Below are 21,070 nucleotides of genomic sequence, written 5' to 3' on the forward strand. Positions count from 1 at the left end.
AATCCTATTATCATTGATTAATAACAGAATCATACATGATATGGACAAACAGATGTATATACAATTACATGCATATTTTCATATATGCTTATATTATTTATAGAAACATACATTTACATTAGCTTGAATATTACTATATGATAATAGACAGATGCACATATAAAGTTAACTTTATTTGCTTAAGAACCAATATATTTTATTGTAAAGAAGTACATATGGAAGGAAAAGAATAGCTGCTAAGAGCTACGTTTTTGTTTTTCTTTTTAAGAACTGTTTCTTTTTAAATTTGGGTAATGACAAAATTGATCCTTCAACAGCCTTTTAAAATAATATAGCCTGAAAAATTAAATTTTGTAATTGAAATAATTTACCCTCATTATTGAAATTAAGAAAATATATTAAAGAGAGTCTTAACTCTTCAGTGATTGCTTTAGAACCACAAAGGCATTACAAAGGAAGAAAAGAGATGGGCTCCGTAGTCCAAAAGAAATCAATTCTTGAGTTTCTCAATCCAATACTTATTCCTAAAATCACTATATTCCTTTGAAGTAACTAAATTGAATAGAAGAGCTGCAAATAGAAGGTAACCACCCATACAGAACATTTGGTAGACTTAAAGGAGTTTTAGGATATCTGCCTCCATAAATAAGTAGGCAATAAATCAGAAAGATATTGATATAAACATATAATAATAAAACTGAAAGGTCAGAAGGCACATTCTGAAAATACAATCTTGTAAATAAAAGAGAATGAAGGTTTACTAATAAGGTAAAATTCTCAAGAAATGCTTATTTGAGGCTTAGAAAATTATTTTTTAAATTACACATTTAAATCTTATGCAAAAACAAAAAAATGCTTTTTGAGTGCTTTTTATCACTTAGTTCTAAAAAAAGAAAGTTTAAAAAATTTACAACAGAAATAAGAGAAAATGAAAGTTTCTTTCATTTCAAATATTCTGTGAAATATTCTAGGAAATTCTATATTCATTTTCTCCTAATTTTCCTTAAACTTAAAAAAAAATGACATTAGTGTAGTATAGAGTTCACTGTAGATTCAGTGCTATTTTCTTTATCCTGCTTTTCTTCCTTATGTGGTGAATCTAGTTCATTTCTATTTTCCTCCTCACTGGAATCACTGTTCAATCCACCTTCAACTCTGGTGAACTTCTTGTCATGTGAAGAACTTTCACAGGCTTTGTCTGTGGGAACAGCTCCTTTTCTTTGGGGTAAGATAGTGAAAAATGCTTCTTGCCAGTCTCTTGTTTCTAGGTATTCCAGAATAATCTCAAACACTGCAACAAAGACAAACTCCATGTGTTTCTTAACCTAGTCCATCACAATGGTGCATGCTTTAAAACACACTGCTTTGTGTTAAGAGTACTAATGTCCTAATAACTACTTTGTTCTTATTACTTGTTTCTCCTGTATTAGCTGTCAGAGCCAATATGCCTAAGGCTCTCAATGCTGCTATCTCTTTTGTAGCTTTTTCTCATTTCAGTTCTTAAGCACTCAGAGGTTTACCATTATCTGTTGTCAATTATAATAGACGGAGGACCTTTTTTGTTTCCTTCCTATTCTTTGTTCCTTCCACTTCTTTATCCTTTATGTGCTAACATTAAACTAGAAAAAAAAAAGTGTTAGCGTTAACCTAAATTTCTTCTATCTTTCCTATATAGTGCCACTCACTCTGGGGAGTGTCTTGCCTGCCTTTTTTTTTTAAATACTATCTCCAATGTCCTTTCACTTTAATACACTGCTGGGGGAAATGTGGATTACTTTATGATAGAAAAGTAATTTCCACTAATTTAGCAAAAGTCTTAGAAGAAGTTCATTCCTTGAATCAATGTTTGTTTCTGTAACTCCCTAGAGCCTGCTATAGAGAAATTTTAAAAGCCCAATTAGTAGTTGTGTACTAACAAAAATCTCTACTAAAAAATTTTTAAAAAGCAAAACTCCAGGCAAAGACTTAAGTCTGAGGATGTCTATTACAATGATATTTACAACAGTAAAAAGAAAAAATATATCAACAACAGGAGAATGGTTACATTATTGTGTATTTAGATGATGGAAAATTACATAGCCACTAACAGTGATTCAATAAATATAATAATAAATGGGGGGGAAACACCCCAGATATATAACATTCTATGCAACAGGGTAAGAATCCAATTATGTAATAAATAATATTATATATGCATAGGAAAAGAACTGGAAGAAAACACACCAAAAACTTTCTACAAAGAATCTCTGCATAGTGAAATTACACCTATTTATTTTTCTTTATACTTTTGTACATTTTCAAAATTTTCTAAAGTATGCATATATTATTCAAACAAATCACAAATGATTACATTTTATAATTTTGTACCCCAAATTGTGTGTTTTCCAAAGGTGTATATTTTCTACTTGTCCAAAATGTAAATGTAATGTTATTTTTCACAGTGTTCACTCAGGTACATTTTCAGTTTATCCCCTTATAGCTTACCATGATTAATTGCCAAAACTTTTCTACTATTCATCTTCACGAAATTTCCAAGGGGGAGCTGTGCATGATCAATTCCATGTTCTGATGCTTGTTTATACGTGAGTCCCTAAAACAAAGACACTGTAACTTGGGCTAGAACATTACATTATTTAAAGTCTATGAAAGAATAAATCCTTTTTAGGAAAGACTTTAGTTCAGAGAATATAATCTGAAAATGTATGTGTGTACGTTTAACCACTAATTTGGAAACATTCTCTTGACAATAAGTATAGTTAGAATGTTGCTGGCATTTGTCTTAACCAATTTACAAACGAGGAAACCAAAGACATTATGCTCTCTGTCCCATCACAAAGTTCCTCAGTGGCAGAACCAAAGGAAAAACCTGGCTCATGCCTCCTGACTCAAATAGCTTCTCATCACTCCACACTGCCTTTCTCTCTTAAAGTACACAAACTGAATTCCTAGAGAAGCATCATCATTCTTCCCATGAATTTAAAAGATAAAACTATGTTTCAATTACATAACACTAAGAGGCACAAATGGCAAACACAAATTAAATAAAAACCTGAATTGAAAAAAATGCTCAACTGCCTATAAATTTTATCTTTCCCTTTCTGTCAATTAAAACAATGCTGAATATAAATTTTCTCTCTTCTCAAAATTAAAATCCTTAAAGCCTGGGTCTAATCAGGACTGAAAGAGCAAAAAGGCAGAGTGAAAGAGGAAGAAGAGCTAAACTTTTCAACCAATAGTTTGCATGTTTTATTTTTTAATTTATTATTATTATTTTTTTGTGGTACACGGGCCTCTCACTGCTGTGGCCTCTCCCATTGCAGAGCACAGGCTCCGGACACGCAGGCTCTGCGGCCATGGCTCACGGGCCCAGCTGCTCCGTGGCATGTGGGATCTTCCCGGACCGGGGCACGAACCTGCGTCCCCTGCATTGGCAGGCGGACTCTCAACCACTGCGCCACCAGGGAAGCCCTATTTTTAAAATTTTTATAGCGCTGACCTCACTGGGTTGCAGTGAGGATAAAAGCAAACTAATATATGCAAAATGCTTTGCTTAGCTGGAAAGGTGACTGAAATATTGCAGGCACTCAAACATCAACTATCAGTATTTACTATCAAGAAAACTGATATTACTATCAAGAAAACTGATGTATCAATTTTAAGTATGAGCAAAAGCAAAAATAAAAACTTAAATAGTACCTTGTGATGGTTGTGATCTACTAATCCTCCAATCACATAGGCCTTTGATTCATCTAATTCCTTTAGTACATTAGGTGAATCTGATGTAAGATAAATCAGGTCTTCTTTCTGTATGAATTCACTATAGTGCTCTGGTTTGATGTGGATATCCTTTAAAACACAAGGGGAAAGATGTTATTAATAGGATTTTGTGAAAATTGGCTAAAAATGATTATTTTCTTTTCCCTAGACAAACCCATCCAAAAAATATATGAAAGGAAGTTTGAAAGAATATTACAACAATGTATTATTTATTTAGAATCTACTATGCCAACATCTTTTCACCTCACATCTCAATTATTTAAGTAGCCTCCTGACGTTATTTCCCTGTTTGTCATGTATTTGCTCACATTGTTCTCCAGCCAAAGAATGCCTTCTCCAATTACTTCCTTCTCCATCTACATGAATCATCTAAAGGAAAGGGCTTACAGATTTAATAAATTCCATGCATCTGCTTCCACAAAGATACACATTTGAAATCTTCTTCACCAAAACTGTCAGGTCAGAGGTACAAGACTGAACAACAGTTGGCAGTCAGAATTTTGCAAATTGCACCAAAAGAATAAAGGAAGATGCATTGCCAGGCTCAGATGGCATTTCTCAATAATTTTTGTGGAAATCAAAAATGAAGTGGAGACCTCTCACCTAAGATGTATACCTTATTGATTAATAAACAGCCATTTTTCTGGAAAATGGTATATTATAAACTTGATCCCTATGCTTAATAAGGGCCCCAAGAGGAATGTGCATAATTAGAGACCAGCGAACTCACATCTCCCTGGAAAACTGGTGGTATGAAATAATAAATTTAACAAGCCACAAAATAACTGAAAGTATGCCTATTCTAACTTATTACATTATTTCTTAGGAAAATAGGCATGAACGTAAAACTTGGTAAATATATTGTACTTTAAAACTTAAAAAACCTTTGAAAATGTTTTATACTATGGACTATTAATAAATTAAATGCAGTCATTATGGGATTAGTGAGTGAGACAGGGAAAGTCTGTCTCGGTGAGAACTGGCTTGGAGAAAGGAAAAAAGTGTAGGAATAACCCACTACTTCTCTGAGTAGAATAGGGTTAAGGTTCCTTAGGGACTGGTACTAAAGCCAATCTATTAGTAATCTTTGCAAATGACTGAGAGTAGTTTAGTCCAATAGAAAAAAATGTGAGCCACATATATAATTTGAAATCTTCTAATAGCCACATTAAAAAAAGTGAAAAGAAATAGATGAAATTAATTTTAATAATACATTGTATTCAACACAATATACCTGAAATGTTATTTCAACTTATAACTGTGGGCTTTTTTTTTAATTTTAAGGAGATATTTTACATTCTCTCTTTTTTTTCTTGTACTAATATCTATTTGACATTTATAGCACATCTCAACTCAGACCAGTCACATTTCAAGAGTTCAGCAGCCACATGTGGAAGTGGACACCATATGGTATAGCACAGATTTAGAAGAAAGAGAATGCAAGTACATTTCCAAATTTTAGAGTGACTTCACTCTTATAAATAATGTATAGCCAGTTTGCTAGGTAGAGACTGCATACAGACCTTTAAATTTTTTCCTTTTTTAAAAAATATGTTTTAAAGTTGGCAGTAAAATAGCAAGTGAGATTTCATGAAAGCAAGTACAGACTATATCTCAAGGCTCTTAGCTTCTCCCACTGGTAAACTCAGGTACAGTGATATGCAGGGTTTGTAGCTGCTGACTCTATTTATTAGCATTGTGTAGAACTTAGGTAAAACATGTAGACCTTTAAGCATAAAAATACCTTGAATTATGTGAGAGTTAATCTATTTAATTACCTTCCAGTTGACCCATCCTTTGTCATTTTCATCCATGTTCTTTTTCAACTGGCCTCCATGGCTTGTCAAGTAAAACTGATAAAGAGATGGGCAGGTACAGAAAGAGAGAGCAAATGACTATTAAAAGTCAATATTTTATTCCCTCATACACTCATCTGATTATCAATGAAACACAAAATATTTTCATTCTGGAAAAAAATAAATTTATGGCATGCTTTAAACATGCAAGAATAAATTTGTGGTACAAGTGATGTGCATTTTTGTGTATCTCCTAACCCACTAACTTCTGTATTCCATCTACATTTTCATCCTGTTTTCTAAGCAGTTATAATCTGCCTCTTGTTTAATGATCACTTTACTATAAACTTCCTGCTTCCATGTGAAGTTTCCCTTTCTCTTCTTTTGCCACTACAGTTATTTTTTACCAGTCCAAAATCTTCATAATTTTGCTTTGACTCTAAACCATGAAACCTATTTCAAATCTAATCAAGGGTGAGAAGAATATAGAATGTAAAAATATAATATTACTATCACTTGATAAGAAGAAAATATCTAACCAGAAGTATATTAAGATTTTCTGGTTTTTAAAACATCAGTGAGCCAGAATTAATTTCTAGGTCACCTAGAATTCAAACAAATTCAGTAAGAAAAATGACCCTACTATTAAGAGCAGCCAACTAGTCTCACAAATCACTTCCTCATTCTAGCTAATAAAGTACCTTTCAAAATTATTAGTGACTCAATATCCTTTAGTTAGAAAAAATCTAGCCAACAGACACAATGGCACATATCAGCCAGGGGCAGTTACCCCATTCCCCAGAAAGGAAGGAATTGAGAGCTGAGAAACTGGTATGGAAATATGCATAAGTCCTTTAATGAAGATGTTCAACTACACAGCACAGTGAACAGGTCAGTGTGTATAAGACTAATGATGAATGGGCACAATGTATTTGAGAATGACGTGAAAAAATGTTTAAAATATTTTATTTTTGTAGAAAAATAAAACATTTTTACAAATAGGCATTTTGTTCTCTAAGAAAGATTACCTGTAAGACTCTTTCTTATAAAAGCAACGAGGATTACCTATGCCTTTTCCGAAGGAAGATATAAAAGGAAACTGGAAGTTTGTTTAAAATTCCCCAAACATACCTGCACAGGATGCAGTGCTCGTCGATTTTCTGCATAACATCGTTGAACCTGCTTATGAAGTTTCTTAATGTCCTATAAAAGAGTGAAATTTTTAAAGCAATATTTTCAAAATTACCTATGGCCATTCCACAATCCGAGTGGAATAGAATAAGCAGAAGGGATGACTAGATAGGGACGTCCTTTCTTTTGAAATACAAGTCCTTTCTGATAATTTCCATTCAGTTTTCTTACATACTAATAAAATAATTACCATAAGTCAATACTCTATAAGTGACCCATTATTTCACATTTTGTAGCCACTTAAAATGCAAGTTCAGGAAAACTTTCACTCTTAAGAGACAACGAAAGAAAAAAAGAACTCTCTTATAGTCATGCTATTACAATTTTTATAACTACCAAAGGTTATAAACATATTCCTTTTAGTAGCATTTTTAAACAACCAGGTTTCTCAAACTATTAAATAAATAATTCTATTAAGCCAATCATATTTCTTATTTTCTTCCTTTTGATTAGGATAAATAAACTCCCCACAGCTCTTTATGATTAATATGCAGTTACTGAGTTTCATAATCTCTTATGGTATATGTCTTTCCCTCCGTCTATACATATAAATAAAAGCAACTTATTAGCTACTTTAATTTAGGGTCACAGATTTTGAAAAAATTAATTTTAAAATGCATTTTAAAGCTGGTTTGGTGGTGCTGAATTCCCTTAGCTTTTGCATAAAGCTTTTGATTTCTCCATCTAATACGAATGAGAGCTTTGCTGGGTGGAGTACACATTCCTGCACACTAACAACAGAAGGTCAGAAAGAGAAATCAAGGAAACAATCCCATTTAACATCACATCAAAAAGAATAAAAATACTTAGGAATAAACCTTCCTAAGGAGGCAAAAGACCTGTACTCAGAAAACTAAGATACTGATGAAAGAAATCAAACATATGGAGAGAGATCTAAGATATTCCATGTTCTTGGATTGGAAGAGTTAATATTGTCGAAATTACTATAGTACCTAAAGCAATCTACAGATTCAATGTAATCCCTATCAAATTGCCAATGACATTTTTCACAGAATTAGAACAAAAAATTTTTAAATTTGTATGGAAACACAAAAGACTGAGTAGCCAAAGCAATCTTGAGAAAGAAAAACACAGCTGGAGGAATCAGGCTCCCTGACTTCAGACTATACTACAAAGCTACAATCATGAAAACAGTATGGTACTAGCACAAAAAGCAGAAATATAGATCAATGGAAAAGGACAGAAAATCCAGAGATAAACCCATGCACCTATGGTCACCTAAAGGAGGCAAGAATACACAACGGAGAAAAGACAGTCTCTTTAATAAGTGGTGCTGGGAAAACTGTACAGCTATATGTAAAAGAATGAAATTAGAACACACCCTACCACCATACACAAAAATAAACTCAAAATGGATTAAAGACCTAAATGTAAGGCTGAAGACTATAAAACTCTTAGAGGAAAACATAGGCAGAACACTCTTTGACATAAATCACAGCAAGATCTTTTTCAATCCACCTCCTAGAGTAATGAAAATAAAACCAAAAATCAAACAAATTATTGTTTTTCTTTTCAGTTGTTTTTTCTTTTTGGCCATGCGCATGGGATCTTAGTTCCCCAATCAGGGATCAAACCCACGTCCCCCTGCATTGGAAGTGTGGAGTCTTAACCACTGGACCACCAGGGAAGTCTGAATGGGACCTTTTTAAGTTTAATTAAGCTTAAAGTTTAATTAAAACTTAACCTTTTAAGTTTAATTAAACTTCAAAGCTTTTGCACAGCAAAGGAAACCATAAACAAAACGAAAAGACAACCCTCAGAACGGGAGAAAATATTTGCAAATGAAGCAACTGACAAGGGATTAATCTCTAATATATACAAACAGCTCATGCAGCTCAATATCAGAAAAACAAACAACCCAATCAAAAAATTGGGAAGAAGACCTAAATAGACATTTCTCCAAAGACATACAGATGACTAAAAAGCATGTGAAGAGATGCTCAACATCACTAATTATTAGAGGAATTCAAATCAAAAGTATACTGAGGTATCACCTTATACCAGTCAGAATGGCCATCATTAAAAAATCTACAAACAATACATCCTGGAGAGGATGTGGAGAAAAGGGAATCCTCCTGCACTGTTGGTGGGAATATAAACTGGTATAGCCACTATGGAGAACAGTATGGATGTTCCTTAAAAAACTAAAAATAGAGCTACCATATGATCCAGCAATCCCATTCCTGGGCATATATCTGGAGAAAACCATAATTCAAAAAGATACATGCACTCCAATGTTCACTGAAGCACTATTTACAATAGCCAGGACATGGAAGCAACCTAAATGTCCACTGACAGAGGAATGAATAAAGAAAATGTGGTACATATATACAATAAAATAATACTGAGCCATAAAAAAGAATAAAATGATGCCATTTGCAGCAACATGGATGCACCTAGAGTTTGTCATACTGAGTGAAGTAAGTCAGAGAAAGATAAATATCATATGATATCGCTTATATGTGGAATCTAAAAAAAGGGTACAAATGAACTTATCTACAAAACACAAATAGAGTTACAGATGTAGAAAACAAACTTATGGTTACCAGAGGGCAAGGTGGGGGAGGGGTAAATTGGAAGACTGAGACTGACATATACACACCACTATACATAAAATAGATAACTAATAAGGATGAACTGTATAGCACAGAGAACTCTAGTCAATACTGTATAATGGCTTATATGGGAAAAGAATCTGAAAAAGAGTGGATGTATATATATGTATAACTGATTTACTTTGCTGTACACCCAAAGCTAACATAACACTATAAATCAACTATACTCCAACAAAAATTTAAAAAGAAAAGATGCATTTTAGAGGGCTCCAATCAAGATCGCAAAATAGAAGGACACAGAGCTCACCTCCTCCCACAAATACATCAAAAATATGCCTACATGTGGAACAATTCTCACAGAATACCTGCTGAATACCAGCAGATCTCAGACACCCAAAACTGCAGGAAAGATCTCCATGTAACTGGGTAGGATGAAAGAAAAAAAAGGAATCGGGACAAGACTTGAGCCCCTGGGTGGGAACAGTGAAAGAGGAAAGGTTCCTGCACCCTGGGAAGCCCCTTCACCGGCAGGGAGATCAGCTGGGACAGAAAGGGAGCTTCAGAGGCTCGGAGGAGAGCGCAGCAGCCGGTTTGCAGCAGGCAGAACAGACGGAGACCTGCACAAATGGTCCCTGCCACCGCCCTGCACTCTCCAGTCTGCGATCTACTTTTGCTTTTGTGTACGGTGGCTGGGTGCTAAAGCTCGGGCTTCAGAGGACAGACCCAGGGACAGGACTGGGGTTGGCTGCACGGAGACAGCCTGAAGGGGCTGGACTGTGGCTAGGGCCTGCCACAGAAGTGAAGCGCCATTGTTAAGAGGTGCACAAAGGGAAGGGCGGGGCCCGCCATAGCAGCCTCACTCTTGGTGCACTCACAGCAGGTGTGCTGCTGCCACTGAAACCCCACTGTTAAGGGGCAGTGCCTGCCAAAGCTGCTTCTTTCTCAGTGAGCTCTCATCAGGCTCAGTGCTGCCTCTACGAGCTCTGGGAGCACGCAAGTGCCAGCAAGTTGCCCACACACAGAGGCGGGGCTGAAATCAGAGCTGATCCCCAGGGGCCGTGTGACTTAGGAAGCAGGGCTGATATCTGAGCCCTCTCCTGTGCGATCGCTGTGCGATCTGTGGGTTTAGGCCACTGCTGCCAGCTTTGTAAACTCAGTTCCTGCGGAACATCCAAGTGGGCTACAGGTGCTCCCAGGTGCTCCTGCTCCCGCTGAGGCGGGTCTGGCCTTAGCAGCTGTGGGCTTTGTGGGTGTGTGCATATGGTGTTGGGCTGGGGTCTGGGCTCCATCCATAGCTCCCACGGCAGGTTCAGGTGTGCAACCACTGCAGTCCTGGTTCCTGAATTCAGTGGATCTGCACCAGCGGATCTGCACTGGTGGCTTTGTGAACCCAGCACCTGAGGAACAACAGGGCCAATTGCCTGCATTCCCATGGCTGAGGTGAGGCTGAGGGCAGTGCCAACAACAGTGTACTTTGTGAGCCTGCACAACGGGTGACAGATGACACGACAGAGCACACTTCTCAGCGGACAGCTCTGGCAGAGGAATACTCAGTGGCTCCTCTCCCAGTGGGAGTGCTCCAATACTGCTTACCTCACACTACAGCTCAGAAATGGATCTGGGGTCTTCTACTCCAACAACTGGGGAACAGACCTTGCCTCCAATAGGGCTGTAACAACCACAGAGCAAAGAGGAGGCCCTGTTCAATATTCAGTGCAGGCTCTGGCCACAACAACCCCAGCCACACCCCCTATTGAGGAGACAACAGCAGGCATCCATACAAAAAACAGCTCTCTCACCAAAAATATTAAACCCATGCAGGCTACACAGGGACATTCCCACATAAAAATATCTCCAACTATTTAGGAAATAATTGTTTCTCCTAAACTCACAGAGTAAGAGAACTATAAGTAAAATGAAGAAAACAGAGGAACCACTCCCAATGAAAAGATCAAGAGGTTGCCAGTCAAAGACAATGAAACAGACTCCTTCAGTCTAACAGACATCAAGTTCAAAAAGGAGATAATGAAAATACTAAAGAAAGTAAGAAAGGCTATTGACAGAAATGCAGATTACCAGGGAAAGGAACTAGAAAATATAAACAAGAGACAAGAAAAATTAGAAAACTCATTTGCTGAGACAAAAGCTGAGCTAAAGTCAATGAACAGCAAATTGAATAATGCAGAGGAACAAATAAGCAATATGGAAGACAGACTAATGGAAATCACGCAATCAGAACAGCAAACAGAAAGCCAAGTGAAAAAAATTAAAGCAATATAAGACATATGGGGTAATATAAAGCATGCCAATCTACACATAATAGGGATCCCAGAAGGAGAAGAAAGAGAAAAGGGAATAGAAAATATATTTGAAGGAATTACGGTTGAAAACAGCCCCAAACCTAAAGAAGTAAACAGTTATACAGGTACAGGAAGCACAGAGTGTCCCAAACAAATGAACCCAGACTTACACCAAGATGTATTATAATTAAAAAATAGCAAAAGTAAAAGGTAAAGGGAGTATTCTAAAGGCAGCAAGAGAAAAACAAAGAGTTAATTACAAGGGAACCCCCCATTAGGCTATCAGCTGATTTCTCTACAGATATGTTCCAGGCCAGAAGGGAATGGCAAGATACATTCAAAGTCCTAAAATGGAAAAGTCTGCAACCTAGGATACTCTACCCAGCAAGATTATCATTTAGAATAGAAGGAGAGAGAAAGAATTTCTCAGACAAGCAAAAACTAAAAGAAAAAAGCAATACTAAACATATCCTAAAAGAAATATTAAAAGGTCTTGTCTAAATAGAGAAGTAAGAATCTATACGAAAGAGAAAATCACAATTGGAAAGTAAATCACTTAAATAAGCCAGTATACAGATTAAAAAAAAAAAAGAAAAAATTTCTGTGAAAGCAAGATAACCACAATGAACAGCAAAAGGATGAACATGAATATGTAAGAGGACATCGAAATCATAAAATGTGGGGGAGGAGAGTAACAAAATGTAGGGTTTTTTTCTGAATGTGTTTGAGCCTATATGACTACCAGTTTAAAGGCAGTAGATATAGGAAGGGGTTAACATACTTGAAAACCAGGGTAACCACAAATCAAAAACATACAACAGATTCACAAGAAAACAAAAAGAACACAAGCATAATACAAAAAAATCATCACGTCACAAAAGGAAATACAAAAAGGAAAAATAAACAAAGAATACAAAATTAAGTGGAAAACAAGGTTTAAAATGGCAATAAATACATACCTATCAATAATTACCTTAAATGTCAATGTGCTCCTATCAAAAGACCTAGAGTGGCAGATTGGATAAAAAAGCAAGTGCCTACAATATGCTGCATACAAGAGACCCTCTTTAGGGCAAAGGACACACAAAGACTGAATGTGAGGGGATGGAAAAAGATATTTCATACAAACAGAAATGACAAGAAAGCGGGGGTTGCAATACTCATATCAGACAAAATAGACTAAAACAAAGGCCATAAAGAAAGATAAAGAAGGACACTATACAATGATGAGAGGATCAATACAAGAAGATGATATTACACTCCTCAACATATATGCACCCAACATAGGAGCACCCAAATACATAAAATAAATACTAATGGACATTAAAGGAGAAACTGATGGGAAAACAGTAATAGTAGGAGACTTTAACATCCTACTCACAGCAACGGACAGATCTTCTAGACAGAAAATCAGTAAGGCAACAGATATCATAAATGATAAAATAGAACAGTTAGACTTAAATAACAACCAAACATACAAGGAAGAACTTATATTGATCCTTCTCAAACTCTTTCAAAAGCCTGAAGAGGAGGGAACATTCCCAAAGACACTCTATGAAGCCATTTTCACCCTGATACCAAAACCAGACAAACCATAAGAAAAAATTACAGGCCAGTATCTCTGATGAAAATAGATGCAACAATTCTCAACAAAATATTAGCAAACTGAATCCAAGAACACATAAAAAAGATCATACACCATAACCAAGTGGGATTCATCCCAGGGTCACAAGGATGGTTCAAGGATATGCAAATCAATCAATATGATACACCACACCAACAAAAGAAAAGACAAAAACCACATGATATCTCAATAGATGCAGAAAAAGCATTTGATAAAATTCAACATCCATTCATGACAAAAACTCTTACAAAACTGAGTATAGAGGGAACATATTTCAACATAATAAAGGCTATTTATGACAAACCCACAGCCAATATAATACTCACTGGTGAAAAGCTGAAAGCCTTCCTGCTAAAAACTGGAAGAAGACAAGGATGCCCACTCTCATCACTTCTATTCAACATAATATTGGAAATCCTAGTCACAGCAATCGGACAAAAAAAATGAAAGGTATCCAAATTGGAAAGGAAGAGGTAAAATTGTCATTATATTCAGATGATATGATACTATATATAGAAAACCCTAAAGACTCCACACAAAAACTACTAGAACTGATAAATGAATTCAGCAAGGTAGCAGGACACAAGATTAACATACAGAAATCAGTTGCATTTCTTTACACTAACCATAAATTTCAGAAAGGGAATGTAAAAAAAGAATCCCTTTTAAAATTGCATCCCCCCAAAAAAAATACTTAGGAATAAACCTGACCAAGGAAGTAAAAAACCTATATGCTGAGAACTATAAAACATCAATAAAGAAAACTGAGGAAACTGAAGATGATTCAAAGAAATGGAAAGATATCCCATGCTCTTGGCTTGGAAGAATTAATATTGTTAAAATGGCTATACTACCCAAAGCAATCTACAGACTTAATGTGATCCCTATCAAATCACCCATGATATTTTTCACAGAACTAGAACAAATAATCCTAAAATTTATATGGAACCATAAAAGATCCAGAATTTGCAAAGCAACCCCGAGGAAAAGAACAAAACTGGAAGCATAACCCTCCCAGACTTCACATAATACTACAAAACTACAGTAATCAAAACAGTGTGGTACTGGCACAAAAACAGACATATGGGTCACTGGAACAGAATAGAAAGCCCAGAAATAAACCCACACACCTATGGTCAATTAATCTTCAACAAAGGAGGCAAAAATATACAATGGGAAAACAAAGTCTTTTCACCAAGTGGTGTTGGGAAAGTTGTACAGCTGCATGTAAGTCAGTGAAGTTAGAACACACCCTCACACCATACACAAAAATAAACTCAAAATGTCTTAGAGACTTAAATACAAGACATGACATCATAAAACTCGTAGAAGAGAATATAGGCAAAACATTCTGTGACATAAATCCTACCTATGTTTTCTTAGGTCAGTCTCCCAAGGCAATAGAAATAAAAGCGAAAATAAACAATTGGGACCTAATCAAACTTATAACCTTTTGCATAGCAAAGGATGCCATGAAGAAAATGAATATACAATGTACGGACTGGGAGAAAATATTTGCAAATGATGCGACCAACCAGGGCTTAATTTCCAAAAAGCTCATACACCTTAATATAAAAACAAAAACCCAATCAAAAAATGGGCAGAAGACCTAAACAGACATTTCTCCAAAGACATACAGATGGCTAAAAAGCACATGAAAAGATGCTCAATATCGCTAATTATTAGAGAAATGCAAATCAAAACTACAGTGAGATATCACCTCACATCAGTCAGAATGGCCATCATCAAAAAATCTACAAATAATAAATGCTGGAGAGAGTGTGGAGAAAGGGACCCCTCCTATACTGTTGGTGGGAATGTAAATTGGTACAGCCACTATGGAGAACAGTATGGAGGTTCCTCAAAAAACTAAAAACAGAGTTGCCATATGATCCAGCAGTCCCATTCCTGGGCATATATCCAGAGAAAACTATAATTCGAAACAAAACATGCACCCTATGTTCATAGCAGCACTATTTACAACAGCCAAGACATGGAAGCAACCTAAATGTCCATCAACAGGTGAACAGATAAAGAAGATGTGATATATTTATACAATGGAATACTACTTAGCCATAAAAAAGAATGAAATAATGCCATTTGCAGCAACATAGATGGACTTAGAGGTTATAGCCATAAAAAGGAATGAAATAATGCCATTTGAAGCAACATGGATGGACTTAGAGATTATCATACTAAGTGAAGTGAGTCAGAGAGAGAAGGACAAATACTGTATGATGTCACTTACATGTAGAATCTAAAAATATGACATAAATGAACTTATCCATGAAACAGAAACAGACTCAGACACAGAGAACACACTTGTGGTTGCCAAAGGGGAGGAGGGGTGGGGGAGAGATGGATTGGGAGTCTGGGATTAGCAGATGCAAACTATTATACATAGAATGGATAAACAACAAGGTCCTACTGTATAGCACAGGGAACAATATTCAATATTCTGTAATAAACCATAATGGAAAAGAATATGAAAAAGAATATGTATAAATGTATAACTGAATCACTTTACTGCCCAGCAGAAACTAAGACAGCACTGTAAATCAACTATACTTCAATAAAATAAATTTTAAACACACACACAAAAAGAACAAAATAGCCAAGAGGTGGAAGCAACACAAATGTCGATCGACACCAGATGAATGAATAAACAAAACGTGGTCTGTACATACACTAGAATATTATTCTGCCTTAAAACATAAGGGAATTCTGACACACACTACAATGCGGGTGAACCTTGAAGACATAATGCTCAGTGAAATAAACCAGTCACAAAAGGACAAATACTGTAGGATTCCACTTACATAAGGTACACAGAGTAGTCAAATTCATAGAGACAGAAAGTAGAATGGTGGTGCCAAGGGCTGAGGGAGGGGGAATGGAAATGGTTGTTCATTCAGTGGGGATAGAGTTTTAGTTTTTCAAGATGAAAAGACTTCTGGAGACTGGCTGCACAACAATATGAATGTAATTAGCACTACTGAACTGTCCACTTAAAAATGGTTAAGATGGTAAATTTTACATTACATGTATTTTACCACAATTAAAAAGAAAAAAAATATGCATTTTAGTACATAAAGTTATATCAAAGTCATATTACATATTAAAACAAAAATTATTCAGCCTAGTTCAGTTACAGGATTTTTCTGACAATGATTCATGATACCTTTAATACCATCAAGCTATCAAAACTGCAGTCAATGATAAGGCGGAGTGGACTGTAAACAACATCTCTTCGAATACGTTTTCTGTCACTTCCTTCTGAGTTTGATTCCAGTTGACACTGTCGCTCTAATTGCTTTCTCTTGCGTTTTTCCTTCCGCTTTTGTCTAAAATTAGTGATTGAAAATAACTTTTCATTATTTGTATATTCATACATTTACAATACTTTTCTAAAGAGACAAAGAAACAATTACTTTATAAAATTAGCAGACTAAACCATAACAAAATTGCCACTTCCATGGATCAAAAATTGTCAGAGGGCTTCCCTGGTGGCGCAGTGGTTGACAGTCCGCCTGCGAAAGAAAAATAAATAAATAAAAGGAATCCAAATTGGAAAAGAACAAGTAAAACTGTCACTCTTTGCAGATGACATAATTCTGTATACATAGAAAATCCTAAAGTGCTACCAGAAAACTACTAGAGCTCAATTATGAATTCAGTAAAGTTGCAGGATACAAAATTAATACACAGAAATAAGAAAAATAAATAAATAAAAGGAATCCAAATTGGAAAAGAACAAGTAAAACTGTCACTCTTTGCAGATGACATAATTCTGTATACATAGAAAATCCTAAAGTGCTACCAGAAAACTACTAGAGCTCAATTATGAATTCAGTAAAGTTGCAGGATACAAAATTAATACACAGAAATCTGTTGCATTTCTATACACTAAGAATGAAATATCAGAAAGAGAAATTAAGGAAACAATCCCATTTACCATCTCATCAAAAAGAATAAAATACCTAGGAATAAACCTACCTAAGGAGGCAAAAGACCTGTACTCTGAAAACTCTAAGACACTGATGAAAGAAACTGAAGATGACACAAACAGATGCAAAGATACCTCATTCTTGGATTGGAAAAATCAATATTGTTAAAATGACCATACTACCCAAGCAATCTACAGATTCAGTGCAATCCTTATCAAATTATCAATGGCATTTTTCACAGAACTAGAAAAAAATTGTTTTAATTTGTATGGAAACACAGAAGACCCTGAATAGCCAAAATAATCTTGAGATAAAAGAATGAAGCTGGAGGAATCATCCTCCCTGACTTCAGACTATACTACAAAACTACAGTCATGAAAACAGTATGGTACCTGCACAAAAACAAAAATATAGATTAATGGAACAGGATAGAAAGTCCAGAGATAAACCCATGCACCTATGGTCACCTAATCTATGACAAAGATGGCAAGAATATACAATGGAGAAAAGATGGTCTCTTCAATAAGTGGTGCTGGGAAAAATGGACAGCTACATGGAAAAGAATGAAATTAGAACATTCACTAACACCATATACAAAAATAAATTCAAAATGGATTAAATACCTAAATGTAAGACCAGATACTATAAAACTCCCAGAGGAAAATATAGGCAAAACACTCTTTGATAAAAATAGAAGGAATAATTTTTTTGGATCCATCTCCTCAAGTAATGGAAATAAAAACAAATGGGACCTAACTTTTGCACAGCAAAGGAAACCATCAACAAAATAAAAAGATAACTTATGGAGTGGGAGAAAATATTTTCAAATGATATGACTGACAAGGGATTAATTTCCAAAATAAAAAGCTCATACAGCTTAATATCAAAAAAACCAAACAACCCAATCAAAAAATGGACAGGGGCTTCCCTGGTGGCGCAGTGGTTGAGAGTCCGCCTGCCAATGCAGGGGACACGGGTTCGTGCCACAATCCGGGAAGATCCCACATGGTGCGGAGCGGCTGGGCCCGTGAGCCATGGCCGCTAAGCCTGCATGTCCGGAGCCTGTTGTCCGCAACGGGAGAGGCCACAACAGTGAAAGGCCCACGTACCGCAAAAAAAAAAAAAAAAAAAAAAAATACAGATGGCCAAGAGGCACAGGAAAAGAAGCTCAGTACCACTAATTATTAGAGAAATGCAAATCAAAACTACAATGAGGTATCACCCTACACCAGTTAGAATGGCCATCATTAAGAAGTCTACAAAAAACAAATGCTGGAGAGGGTGTGGAGAAAAGGAAACTCTCTTACACTCTTGGTGGGAATGTAAATTGGTGTAGCTACTATGGAAAACAGTATGGATGTTCCTTATAAAACTAAAAACAGAGTTACCATACGGTCTAGCAATCCCATTCCTGGGCACATATCTGGAGGAAACTCTAATTCGAAAAGATACATGCACCTCAATGTTCATAGCAGCACTATTTACAATAGCCAAGACACAGAAGCAACCTAAATGTTCATTGACAGATGAATGGATAAAGAAGATGTGGTATATATATACAATGGAAAATTACTCAGCTATAAACAAGAATGAAATATTGCCATTTGCAGCAACATGGATGGACCTAGAGATTACGATATTAAGTGAAGTGAGTCAGAGAAAGGCAAATATCTTATGATATCAGTTAAATTAACTATACCTCAATAAAAAGGTTTTTTAAAAACTATTCCCATTTAAAAGTAAAATTATTTGTGGAAAAAAGTCATATTTTTTTCCTCTCATCTGCATCAACAATATTTTCTTCTAGTAAATTTTGTCTTTATACAGTGACAGCTTCAGCCTAACTGCTCTCACCAAAACCTGCAATAGTTCTAGCAAAATCAATGTTAGGCCCAAATTTGATCTTTCTGAGGTGGTTATTTTTGCTCCATATCTAGGACATGGATGCTAACTATATCCCTTTTGTAAATCAGTTATTTTAGAAATTGTGCTGCTACTCACAATAGGTTCTGGGTGAGAAAAGTGTACAGTATAAATTCATCAACACTGCTAAAAAAAATAAAACACATTCAGTTTTAGTAGCCAATTGACAATGTTAGCTAACAATATGTAGAGCCCGAATTTTAATTAACACAATTATTTTTAATATGTCAAAGGGCTATTGCAAGGTCCAACATTCCAATAGGGGTATATTGGAATATACCCCTGTGAATAGGGGTAGAATACATGCATTTTGATACATACTTGCGGAGTTCTCTTTGTTCTTCCCATTGTTTCTGTTTCATTAGCTTCTTCATTTGCCGTTTAGATATTGGTTCAAACCCTTCACCTAATCCTGGTTTCTGATTCTCCTCTTGGTCTTCATTTAAGTCTTGCTTTCTTTCAACATTAGAAGTCTCACTAAATGCTGGCAATATTTCAGACGACATTATTTGATGCCTCTGAAAAATTGAAAAGCAACTTTGACATGAACAGGTGACTTACAAACACAAAAACAGTTAAAAAAAAAGACTGAAGGATGTGATTAAAATTAAACCATATTAGTAATGAATAAAAATGCAAATTTGGGCAATTAATTGTCATTTACTGGCAAAGATCATTTGATGAAATGGGATATTTTCATACAGTACTGGTGGCCATGGCACAATTTTTCCAGAAAATTACTCAGACCTATAATGTTTGAAGAGCTTTAAAATGGTGGTGATACTCTTTCACATAGTAATTTATTTCCTTAGAATAAATTCCTGTAAATTAATCAGAAATACACACAAAATTAATGCAAAAGCATATATGTACTGTTGTTATTTTTAACAATAAAAAATTAGAAACTACTTGAATGTCAGCAAATGAGGACTAAAAATAAATCAAAGTTCATCGATAACACTGGCTTGGAATACTAAGCAGCCAAGAAAAATCATGTTTCCCAAAATTATCTAATGATAAAGGGAAATGGTTATGTTAAATAAGAAAATCAAAGCAAAAAACAATACATAATGTCCAGTTTTGTTTTAAAAAAATACATACACACGTTTTAATTCTGACCCACCCATGGCTTTCTGCATTTTTAAAATTTTATATAATGGAAATATAGTTTTATAAAAAATATATACTATTTTTTAAAAGAGATGGAAGACACCTTTTTGTACTTGTCTTTAATGCTGTCCATACAAGAAAAATATTACTTTTACTATCTGGGCATAGCCTCAACAATTGCGTTTTGACAACAGACATGCTATATATTTCTATCTTTTGGCCAGTGCAGAGAACAACTTTGGTTGCCCCCACCCCAGTATATTTCATTGTAAATATGTAATTGTCAATCTTCCACTTAAGTCACAGCTGAAAAACAAAATACGTAAGTTGACTCTGTAATCAGCTGTGGAATACTTAGGGCCAACTCAAACATCTTTACTTGGATTGAAACACCCACATCTAGAACTGAACTTGCTTTCAGATTACGGAAAGGGCTAGAAATATGAGATATCTTTTCTCTTTAATTGATTCTTAACATCAAAGCTTAAGAATGTATGTTATTTATCCCTACCAAAGACTAAGCATGAAGCTTGCAAATGTTCTATTGGCCTTATAGAAAAATATATGATTCTTCCCTCTTACAGAGATAGCTAACAAGTCTGTGCAGAGAAGCTAACATCTAAAAGAAAAAAGAACAATCCCCACAATTCAGATAATGGAAGGAAAAAACCTTTGCAGAACATAATTTGAGCAGTAGTTTTATTATATTGTTCTTGCTTTCTTTAAAAGTGCAATGATATAACAGGACATATGGGGATAACCAAAGCAAACTTAGAAAGTTTACTGAATTTTGACTGAAAGACAAGAAATTTTAAGATGCGTGCTT

The 21,070-nt window shown here is 35.3% G+C and overlaps 1 protein-coding gene across 1 annotated transcript; it reads right to left on the bottom strand.

Annotated features, from left to right (window-relative positions):
• Nucleotides 1-1,025: 1,025 nt before the first annotated feature.
• Nucleotides 1,026-19,654, bottom strand: TRMT10A (tRNA methyltransferase 10A). The gene is made up of 7 exons (XM_007463796.1): nucleotides 19,456-19,654; nucleotides 16,446-16,608; nucleotides 6,705-6,776; nucleotides 5,556-5,630; nucleotides 3,697-3,846; nucleotides 2,485-2,590; nucleotides 1,026-1,291 (listed from the first exon to the last, which is right to left on the bottom strand). The coding sequence occupies exons 1-7, from the start codon at nucleotides 19,638-19,640 to the stop codon at nucleotides 1,026-1,028; spliced, it is 1,017 nt and encodes a 338-aa protein (XP_007463858.1). The 5' UTR covers nucleotides 19,641-19,654.
• Between the last annotated feature and the right edge of the window lie 1,416 nt (nucleotides 19,655-21,070).

The sequence above is a fragment of the Lipotes vexillifer genome, unplaced genomic scaffold, assembly GCF_000442215.2.
Source record: "Lipotes vexillifer unplaced genomic scaffold, Lipotes_vexillifer_v1.1 scaffold49, whole genome shotgun sequence".
In the NCBI taxonomy this organism is placed as follows: domain Eukaryota; kingdom Metazoa; phylum Chordata; class Mammalia; order Artiodactyla; family Lipotidae; genus Lipotes; species Lipotes vexillifer.